This window comes from Cantharellus anzutake, assembly GCF_015039405.1.
Source record: "Cantharellus anzutake strain C23 chromosome Unknown EI90scaffold_25, whole genome shotgun sequence".
NCBI lineage: Eukaryota > Fungi > Basidiomycota > Agaricomycetes > Cantharellales > Hydnaceae > Cantharellus > Cantharellus anzutake.
This window is the reverse complement of record NW_024066975.1, coordinates 647,610-659,115: the sequence shown is the minus strand read 5'-3', so window position 1 is coordinate 659,115 and position 11,506 is coordinate 647,610. Positions and strand designations below refer to the sequence as shown.

The window sequence follows — 11,506 nt, the reverse complement described above, 5'->3', positions numbered from 1 at the left end:
TCTCCTTGCTGACTCCCAAGAGGTTATCCCACCTCTGGCTCGGACACCACCTTCGGTCCGACTCCGGAACATTCCAGGTCTGACCCCAACCTCGACACCTTCCAGACAAGTTGTCAGAGATCTCGGATTGCTGTCAGAAGATGGACTGAAGACGGATTGGGTTCTGTCTGAGTTGAGGTCGGAGGTGATGCAGAGGTCTGTTGGGGCATGCGCGCGGATATGCGGGCGGAAATATGCGGCGCGTCCGGAAGCGCTGTTCAAGGTTAGCAGAGTGGGATCGCAGCCTCAGCGACTCAGGTGGAGCGCTGTGCCCTGAGCTTGACGTTTGGGGGAGATCCCGTATTTACGGATTGACACTCACAGCGGACTTCAAACAAGACTTGCGGGCGGAGCGGACCTATAGGAGGAGTGCGGACTCCGCGAGCACGGACTCAGAGGGGGGGAGCCCCCTTTGCAGAAGGAGAGACCCAGAACAGACAGGGGGGGTACTCTAGTTGATTTCAGACTGAGGTCCCCGAAAGTATTTACAAGGTATATAAATAGGCAAGAGGGAATATAGAAAGGCCGGCCAGTCTGGTGCGGTCCGGTGCGGAGATAAGTGGGGATTGTCAAACTAAATAAGGACAAGAGCCCAGGAACTGGAAACAAGGAACAGATCAATAAACAATAAGTGGCAAGGGTTATTGATGAATAACTGAATGAGATCAATAACCTAGTGCCAATAAAGAGGGGATCAAATGCCGATATTGGCAGGGAAGCAAACAATAGATGGCACTCGGCAAGGAATGAATGATAAGCTGCCAAGTGACAAATGACCAGAGGAAAAGCAGAGGTCAGCGCGCGGCGCCGATACAAGTCCGCAAATAAGCGGGGTCGGTGCGGTGCCGACACAAGTCCGCGAACAGAGGTTGATCTGCCAGCACTGTCACACAAAGGCAGCATGAAGGCCAACAGAGGTACAGAGGGGAGTGGGAGTGTTGACCTGACCAGAGGTGTCAAGGGCAACCAGAAGTGGCCAGAAGGTGCAGAGATGGGCAGACGGTGTGGAGTGGGCAGACGGTGTGGAGTGGGCAGAGGGTGCGGAATGCACAGAAGCGGGGCATGGCTGTGACCACATAGCGAGAAGCGATGAGTGTGGTTCAGGTGGAGACAAGGCAGGCATGACTGAATGCCGGGAGCGCCAAGGGCTCAGGAACTGGAGGTAAGGTCGGAATACCGGCAGGGTCTAGGTTTTGATTATTGGCCAAGTCTCACGCAGTAGGGCAGGGGGGCCAGACATGGGGTTGGGGGCTGGTTAGGATGGGTTTCGGGTCGGCGGATTCGCCTATCAGCATTGATTCGCCACTGACGGAGCCCCGGGATTTGTCGGTCGTGACACAAGTACACAAAACCTATGCTCCTGACTCCGGACCTCCGCTCTGGAATCCCATTCGTGTCTCCATCTCCAGAACCTCCGGTCTTAGCTCCGACCTCGGACTTTGACCCCACCTCTGCTTATACCCATTGTATTGGTTAGCTCATTCCATTTAATTACCTTTGCCAATATTCCGGAGTTTAACTTCCGAGTTCGGACTTTCCGGACTTATGTCGGACCTTGCAACTATTGCATTGCTCCATTCAATTCCGCTATACTCCCTCATTCCTATTTGGGCTGCTGCTTCCTTTCTATTCAGTCAGCTAGTCATTTCCCACTCCCAACCTCCTTCCTTCCTTGTTACGGATATGGAGTCTCCAACGACCATATCTGTCACATGGTCAAAGACTTCTCCTCTCTATCGTTCCTCCCTTCTTTCTCCCTTTCGTCCTCTATCCCGATACCCTATCCTCCTTACCCGTTCTACCCCTTCCCCCCCCTTCGTGCAAAGCTTTCCCCAATTGGGGTTTTGGTGGTGGCCGAGGTTACTTGTGTTTTGTGGGATTTCCCGCGACCTTACCATTTGTAGATAGTCACGTGTCTTGTACGGAAACCGCCGAAGGCTGTTCCCGCTAACTAACAACTGCTCTACAACTGTCTCGTGTACCGTCTTCTGTAACAACCCTCCATGTGACTCAACTGAACCCGTGTCATTGTACAACTCTCAATATGTCTTATATGTCTGGTTATATCGAGTCCTCTAACGGCCCTTGCCATGAGAACTCGAGGTCGCGAGTCGAAGACTCTCGACATGAATTTCGTCCTTTGGAATCTGTACCCCATGGGTCCTCATCACTACGCTCTCCCCCCAGTACTCGACACACGATGTCCCATCATGATCATGGAGATCGTGAACACTCTGAGGCCCACTTACCCGTGATGCCAGCACGTTCACTACGCGAACGCTGTAACGGGTCTATCGCCTAGACTCGAGACAGAGAGAAGGGGGAGGGTGGTAGTGTGTGCAGGTGTGGTTCGTGAGGCCGGGTCTTGGTCCGTGGGCGCTACTGAGTCTGCAAAAACCTCAAACAAACACTCACCTACGTCTCTCTTGGACGTCAAGGCTGAGTATTATGATGTGAGGGGTCTTAGACGTGAGCAACTAGCTCAATGGGGGCGTTAGGGTCGTGGATGGCGTCTTTGCCACTTGGATGCAACTTCTGCTTGTCCCTTCACGGGTCTATTCAGTACTAACTTGTTATGTACAAGCTGTTATCTAGTTTTTATATGTTTGAAATGAAATGAATGGACTGGGGGAATGTAAACGGGCCGTTAGGCAACCGTAAATGATGAATATCCAATTGGGAACAAAGAAACAATAAAAGAAATATGAATGAATGGGGAAAATGTGACAACGGGTCCGAAATGGGAATTGTGAAAATTAACTCCGCAACAGTTCGCCACAGCGCCCGCATATCCTCCCGTCAGCAACCTCCTCGTCTCCAGCTTTCCAACGAGCCCCTATTCATCCCATTTGGTGCAGTACTTCTTGAGATGTGGCCATTGACAGGTGCTGTCAAGACCACATGAGAGTATACTCCGTGCTGAACCATCCGGGTATGGGATTGCCATTCTGGGAAATGCTCCGGGGGTGAAGAAGGGTGGTAGAGCATCACTATCGGGTGGAAAGACGGCTGGGTTGTGAGTGTGGGTATGGAGGTCTGGAGAGGGGGTGAAATTGGCGGCATGGTTGGGCGTGGGAATTTTGCTTGGGGTTGTCGGGAATGATGGGGAAAATATGGAAAAATATGGAATGAGTGTAAGGAGTGCTGGATAGTGATAGAATGAGTATCGGGAGTGTCAGCGGATATGTACTGCGTGTTGGTGACCAAATTCCGCAGAATCCGACTTTTTGCGGTACACGGAGTTGTCCCCACAACAACGCCAAGTAGCTGCCCATCCACCGTCTGTTTCTTCCTTTGCCAGTCATCATGTTTCCCTGCCAACGGTACGTTCCCTTTGGGAACGCCAAGTCACCGAAGGCCCTAATAGTCAGTCCTCATTGCACGCCTATGATATCAACCCGCTACTGGTACGTTCACACTGCAAATGCCAAGTACCCGATGGCAACTATACGAAGTTCTCACCCATCTCACAAGTCGCAACCTCGCACACGGTACGCTCCATTGAGGAGCGCCAAGTACCCATGGCTGACCCGTCTGTCCTGGTATCTCCGACTACCTATCATCAATCCCTTAATAGCTCACTACATCACCAATCGCGATCGATGGGAATTCGATCGTCCGCTCCCAGGCAAGACTGGGATCACTCATCGATTACATATCCCGTTATGGTACAGACTAGACATGACCCTCGTCATCCCACTATAAAAACAGATCGAGGAATGGGGAATTTCCCCCATCCCCATAACATTCCTCCTTGGGCCTTGGCCCTTCAGTCCTCCTTTGGGAAACACCATTGAGTCAAACCCTTGACCCTTGGTGTTGTTCCTCTTTCCAGCTCCCTTTGTCTCCTTTTGGAGTACCCTCGCTCCTTTTGATTCCAGACCCCTCCTTATATACAATGTACATAGTAACTTTTAAATATAAGGCTATGGTGCGTAAGTGTCTCAGACTCATGTTAGAGATCTGTAAATTGTATGTACCTATGGCGTGTAAGTGTCTGCGCCAACAGTTAGACAATTTTTGTAAAGAATAATAAAATCTATCTCACCTCAGACTTGTGTTAGAGATCTGAGGGAGAGGGAGTCCAAAAAACTCCCTTCCTATATGCGAACTACACCAGTGGCGAGCCCGTCGCATAAAGAAGAAAAATGGGGTGCAAAAGACATGCCCCAAAACTTCACTTCCGCCACCAACAATCAACACTGTCCTCGCCACTCCGTCGTCGGAACCGATTGTTGATATTCCAACAGTAACTTGTAACCTCAGTCCGAAATCGACCTGAATTCCCCCCAAGAGACTTTCCCTCTGCTAGATCCAAAATTAGGGACCCCTAGGACAACCAGCAATGGCACAGTGCTCTGCTTGAGTCGCTGAGGCCAAGGTCCTTCCATGCTAAGTCTCCGATTCCATTCCGGAGTCGTCCAAATCCACCCGGTTCTAACATAAGTCCGGAAAGTCCAAACTCGGAAGTTAAACTCCGGAATATTGGCAAAGGTAATTAAATGGAATGAGCTAACCAATACAATGGGTATAAGCGGAGGTGGAGTCAAAGTCTGAGGTCGGAGCTAAGACTGGAGGTTCTGGAGACAGAGATGCAAACGGGATTCCGGAGTGGAGGTCCGGAGTCGGGTGCATAGGTGTTGTGTACTCATCTGGAAGGTGTCAAGGTTGGGGTCGGACCCGGAATGTTCTGGAGTCAGACCGAAGGTGGTGTCAGAGCCGGAGGTGGGATAACCTCTTGTAAGCTGGCAAGGAGAAGGTGATGGAAGGGAAGTAGGACTCCGGAAGTCAGGTTCGGAGTTCCGGAGCCTGGAGGGAGGTCAGGATTGTATGGATATGACAAAGGGGGTCAGAATTGGAACAAAGGCATCCGAATGGAGACAAGGGGATGATGGAAGCAGAGTGGTACTAAAGGTCATGGGTTAGACTCTGTGGTACATCCAAAAGGAGGTAGGGAGGGCGAAGCCCAGAGGGGCAGGAGGATGAGGTGAAGTGACTAACTGGCTAAAATGGAAGGAAGCAGTAGTCCAAATAGGGATGAGGGGAAAGTGCAAAGGATACAGTACAAGTGGTGAGAGTGCTGAGGGCATTCTGTAAAACTCAGAGGTAGTGGAGCTTACAGAGGTTATGGAGTCCGAGTTGGAAGTCCGAGAAATATTGGCAATGGAGTTTACATGAAGTGAGGTCACCAATACAATGGACTTAAGCTGAGGTGGAGTCAAAGTCTGAGGTCGGAACCATGACAAGATCTCAGAGCAAAGGTATGAGTGGTGTCCAAGTACAGGGTATGGGACTGTGGTGGAAGGTCGTAACTTTGGCAGAGGTTGGCAGAAGAGGGGTGGAGGAGAGGAGTAAGTGGAGTGATGTCAGGTCTGAAGGTGGATATCAGAGTGGATGGGGATAAGGTAGGAGAGGGACGGAAGGTGAGGAGAGGAGTGGCATCATGTCCAAAGGCAGGTATCAGAGCAGACAGGGGTAAGCTAGGACTCTGGAGGTGGTGGAGAGGGTCCGGAAGTTGGATTGGGATCGGGTATGTGTCATATCCATGCATACCTGACCCCGACCCGACTTCCAGACCTCCACCCTCTTCACCTCCAGAGTCATACCCTACCGCTGCCCGTTCTGATACTCACCTTCAGTCCTGGCAACACGCCTCCTTCTACCCCCCATGCCACCTCTACTCCTCCTTCCCTCTCCTCCCCTATCTCTGTCTGCTCCGATACTCACCTCAGACCGAACACCACCCCTCTCACCACCCTCCTACTACTCCTCCTCCTACTCTGCTCCTCCTTCACAACACTGCCCATCCACTGCGATACTCACCTTTGGACCAGACAACTCTCCTTTCCGCCACTCCTTCCCTCTTACCTTCTCCTCTCTCCTCCCTCTGGTACTCTTCCACCAACCTCCTGCCAAGTTACGACCTTCCACCGCTGTCCTGTACTTCATACTCAGGCACCGCTCGTACCTTTGCTCTGAGCCTCCATCATAGTCCCTACCTTGGACTTTGACTCCACCTCGGTCTTAGTCCATTGCATTGGTGACCTCATACTACGTAAACACCATTGCCAATATTCCTCGGACTTTCAACCCCACCTCCATAACCTCCATAAGCTCTGCAACCTCCAAGCTTCGCAGATCGCCTTTGGCACTTTTGCCACTTGTAATGTATCTTTCACGTTTTCCCCTCATCCCTATTTGGACTGCTGCTTCTTCCCATTCTAGCCAGTTAGTCATCATCCCCACTTCTCCTCATCCTCCTGCCCCTCTGGGCCTCGCCCTCCCTACCTCCTTTCGGACGTATCACAGGTTCTGCCTTGTGACCTTCGGTACTGCTCCGCTTCTGTCTACCCTTTGTTCCCGTTCAGATGTCTTCGTTCCGATTCGGATCCCCTTTGTTTCCTTGTGCTTTTCCCCCTCCAATATATATATCGGCGCTTGTACATACTCGTTTTGGGCTCAGTCTGAAATCGACCTGAAATGCCCCCTAGAGACTTCCTGCTCGCATTAAGGACCAAATGGACAAACAGCAATGGCACAGTGCTCCGCTTGAGTCGCTGAGGCCAAGGTCCCTCCACGCTAAGTCTCCAATTCCACTCCGGAGTTGTCTGTATCCACCCGTTTCTAACAGTATGTATGGATATGACACACTGCATGCTCTGTGCGCCGCATGATCTGGCCCCAGATCCTGCCCTCATGTGACTTCCGGGTATCCCCAGAAGTTTTTGCCATATTGGGGCCACTGTGGGAAAGTGAGAAGTTAACCTTCTTCTCACTTTCTGTCAGAGTCCGCATGTCTATTCGCAATGTAAGAGTATCCCCAGGAAACTAGTCGATATCAAAGCTGGGGGGCTAGCCCAGCTGGCATAGTAGCCTTATGTACATGAGTTCTGCTAACTCACGAGAGCACAGTTACATTGGGAAGATGATAACCGATAGAAGCATGACATCAAATAGGAAGATAGAAGACATGGGAAATGAGGGAATATCAGGTAAGGGGTGATGTGATAGTGAATATAGCGCAATGAGTTATATCTGCGTTCTAACTACATAATTATCTCACACAATCTCGGCTAATGATTACATCATTGATATTGCTTAGAGTAAAGGGGGGCCGGATAACCAGGCATCCCCTGACACTTTCCTACCCACAGATAGTTATGACCTGAGATGGGCTGTGTTTACAGGTTAGGCTGTGGGCCATAGAGAGGGGTCATGGGGACCCAGGGTTCATCCCCTGACACACCACTCCCTTCAACATTACTATACCCTGTCCCAGTTCCCTCCACTGTTCCACTCCACTTCCACTTCCACTGCCCCTGCTCTGGACTAGTGTCAGGGTTCAGCACCCTGCCTTAGGGTGCCCCGGACTCCCCACCTACTTTACCCCCCTTTTATTCTTTGACTGTTGCCTTGTTGTTGCCTTTGTGTGTTGTGTACATGCGCGCATGGGATAGCATGGGAACTTTCTGAGCAAGCAGCTCGCCCAGAATGTTCCCACGGGTCACAGCCACAGTTCTGGGCGAGCAACTCGCCCAGAACGTTCCCACGCTTGGCACTGCCACCTGGATGTTCCCTCCGGGTCACACTACACAACTCTAAGAGCTGTATAGTTGTGGGCATGTGACCCATTCCTTTATATAGCAACCATGCGGGGAGATGAGACCTTTACCCTTCTTCTCATCTCATGCCCCGCATAGGCAAGTGTATATATTCTCTTCCCTTTTACTATACATCTCATGCCCCACATAGTGTGAGGACAGGTTAGATGGGGGCTGAGGTCAGGGAGCCTCTGAGTCCGAGGCTGGGCCCTGACAACTAGTCCTTGACACTGGCACCCTTAGCCATCTCCACCCCAGATGCTCGGACCTGAGCCAGAACCTTCTATCCATTTCATTTATTGGAGTCACCCAATATTCCTTGGATGTGTAACTCCAGTTTCAGAGCTATGTATCTGCATCCCCAGCGACTCTACCCTTCACTTCTTGATTAGTCATCTTCTGTTTCTCTCATGACTGATGTCTTCTTTCAATTCAGTTGGCTAACCTTGGTTACCCATTTCTTGTTCCCATTCATTCCTTGGCCTTCTTCTCTGCCCTCCTTGACCTGACACCTGGGTTCCCTGTTCAGGTTATCCCTTGGCACCTTTCAGAACCTTTCAGTACCTTTTGGACTTTGTGTAAAGTCCTCTATATATACCTGTAGTTTAGAAACCATTGTACCTTAGTGTTAGACACTGGTCCGGGGTTGGCACCAAAGGTCGCCATTGCAGGCTGCTATAAGCCGTGATGGCCATGATGCCATGAACAAGGCCTGAGGGTAGGGCATTTGGCCTCAGCGACTCTAAAGGAGTGCTGTGCCCCCTAGCTGTCTCTTGGCCCTCATTTCAGACTCACTGGGGTTGCCTTGCTGGGGTCAGGACTTGGGGGTCATGGTCAAATCGATATCAGAGCTAAAGTACTATAATGTTTCATACAGGATATATATAGGAAGAGGAAATAGGCTTCTTCTCACTTTCACACTTCAGACTAAGTGGTCAGGGACACTCACCCCACAACAGGACCACCACTATGCACAGCCATTTCTCGTCCCACCAAGTCCCCAGCACCAGGACTTTGCTGCTTTCAGAGCTGTCCCTGACAAGATGTTACACATAGAGACTAACATTACATGCAGACAAAGAATTTGAGGAGTTGTACATTGACAGTACCTATTCATCACCATGTGTAGTGCTGTTGCCTCCATGACTTCCATGACCTCTGCGACTGCTGCTACCCCAGGCTCCACCTCTCTGGCCTCTCCTTCCACGACTAACTTCTTGAGAACTGTCATTCCCAGAAGTGTCACCTGTGTGGGCCCGGCCTCTGCACCCATACCTTGTCTCCCTCCCCTCATCCAGGCTGACTGGGGTAGCCACCACTTCAGTCTGTACATCTGGTTCTGGACCTTCTGCAAAATTGTCAGTACCAAAATATATAAGGGAAAATTGGCTGAACACACAAGGCATTTCAGAGGAAACATTAACATTGAGTGACACTGGATCTGCTTCCTATGGTAAATTTTTAGTACTCACACAGTGTGGAACTCTAGCCTGCATCAATCTGATGGAAGACTCACATTACTGCCACTAAGCTCCATTTCTTCAAGAAGAGCACTCAAGCCCAAAGAAAGACTTCCAGCTCGTCCTGATGCATGTGCATCTCCTGCTCCTGCAGGAGGACCAAACAACAAATGCTTGTACCAATCCATGGTCTTATGCATTGGTTGGACTGTGGTCGTTTTCTCTTGGTGAAGTAGGGTAAGGATAAAATGGTAGAAGTTGAGAAGGATGTCAACATAGTTGGTGGCACTGGGCTTGCCAGAACCAGAAACCATCTCAGTGTCACCAGACAAAATGAAATAAACCTGTTGTCTAGATATAATTGGTCAGCACAAGATTCTCAAGCAGAATTCTACTTATGGCATACCAGCATTGAAACAATGGCCAAAGTGCCAGGGGTTATTTCAGTTACCTCATACATGCTCCCTAGTGCCCTTTGTGATGCATATAATTTTGCAGGCTCCCAATTCTCAAGCTCAGGGGATCCTGGAAAGGGGATGGAAGAAACAGGGCCATTGAGTGCAGAAGGACCAAAAATAATGACAATTATCCCCTTGTTGTAGCACTGTGAGTAGAATAATATGTATAACCCACAAGTGAAATACTTACAGCTGCAAGGACCTGTGAGCGAAACACATGTTGATGATGAGATCAGTCATTGTCTGGGAACAAGAACAAAGGCAAGTGGTCAAAGGGGTTGGTAGAATCAGGGATTACTCCCAAATATTCTTGAAGTTGTTCCACAGTTGGGCCATGACCCAACTTCAGCACTGGTATGCTTAGGTCCATGCCAAACAGTTGAAAACTTGATTGCCGCAAGCAGCTCATCATTTGCTGCATTCGTGCCCCAACAGCTGAAACAAACTAGTTGTACCAGACATGCCTAATTAGTGAAAGCCACAAGGAGAATCACTAGCACATGAGTACATACCTTTGCTGACCAAGGCATAGCTCCAGAATGAGTGCAGAGCTCATTTGTTAAGATAGGATATTTCATTGTGAGAATTTTGTGGACACAGAATTGATTGAAATTTTCAACAGATGAAAACATTTCTGTTGGTGCCCATGAGTGGAAATCACTGCTGAGTTCCACCAGAAGGGAAGCTTTCGATAAAAAAGGAGAATGGAAAATGGCATAAAGGGCTGCATATTTTGTGATCGAAATCTCAATGCTTTTGACAGTAGAGGCATCACCAGGGGTAGTGTCACGGCTGTGCATTCCGGCCCGTTAGCCACCCATCCCGATGCCACCTGAGCCCGTTACCACTATGCGAGCATGAGCACGAGCCCCAACCTCAGCCCTATCCTCCCTGAGGACTCCCTGCTCACTCCCCTGCTTGCCCCTAGGCTCCCCTGCACCTGGCCGACTCCCCCTCAGCCACACCAACCTTCCCACCCCAAGTCCGCCTCCGGCACCGTGCCCAGCGCAACTCCTCTACCCTGCCCACTTGGCCCCTACAGGGCCACTATCATCCCCGCACCCGACTCTGGCCCAACTCCGAGTCCAGCACCGCTACGATACCATCGCCACTATCACGGCCCTACGCTCTTTCCTTTATTTATCTGTTATTGTTTGTTTTGACCCTCGGTCATTGCCAGCCGCTATGCGGCCAACCCCACTCCTTATTCTTGTTTGCTTCCGGACCCTTCAGCCTCCGGCCCGGGTCCGCTTCCATTCATTCCTTCCTCCTATATATATCCTGCATGATACTTTATTGTACTTTAGCTCTAATATCGATATGACCACGACCCCTAAGTTCTGACCCCAACAAGGCAACCCCAGTGAGTCCGAAATGAGGGCCAAGAGACAGCTAGGGGCACAGCACTCCCTTTAGAGTTGCTGAGGCCAAATGCCCTACCCCCGGGCCTTGTTCACGGCATCACGGCCATTGCAGCCTATAGCAGCCCGCAATGGCGACCCTCGGTGCCAACCCCGAACCAGTGTCTAACAGGTAGGGTCATCACTATCAGTGCCATTGTTGTTGGTGTCTCCAGCAACTTCACTGTCATCAGCTTCACCATGCACATCAGTGTTGATGGGCAGATCAGACACAGTAGGTGGTTGCACTGGTGTAGAACTAGATGGTGCCTGGAAGCCATGGGATCAGAAGGCAGTAGAGCTTGGTGAGGCAGACATAGCAGTAGTGCTTGTGCTAATGAACCTAGTTGTGATTAAGGCTGGGGGAAAGGAACATCCCCAGCAAGTCTCAGCTATATACATGAAGAGCATGGTATTTAGGAAACCAAACAATACACTGATAGGATCACATGATCATAGAATATGCAAGAATATCACAGGGTGCAGGTAATCGGCATGTATGAATATAACCGGTAATATTCCCACACGTGTACACACAATCGGTCCAT

General features: G+C 50.3%; 1 protein-coding gene across 1 annotated transcript; it reads right to left on the bottom strand.

Annotated features, from left to right (window-relative positions):
- Nucleotides 1–8,749: 8,749 nt before the first annotated feature.
- On the bottom strand, nucleotides 8,750–10,358 carry EI90DRAFT_3124085 (uncharacterized protein; the record flags this gene model as incomplete). Its single annotated transcript, XM_039063679.1, has 6 exons — nucleotides 8,750–8,985; nucleotides 9,040–9,088; nucleotides 9,157–9,444; nucleotides 9,507–9,692; nucleotides 9,749–9,760; nucleotides 10,071–10,358. The coding sequence occupies 6 exons, from the start codon at nucleotides 10,356–10,358 to the stop codon at nucleotides 8,750–8,752; spliced, it is 1,059 nt and encodes a 352-aa protein (XP_038915778.1).
- Nucleotides 10,359–11,506: the final 1,148 nt, after the last annotated feature.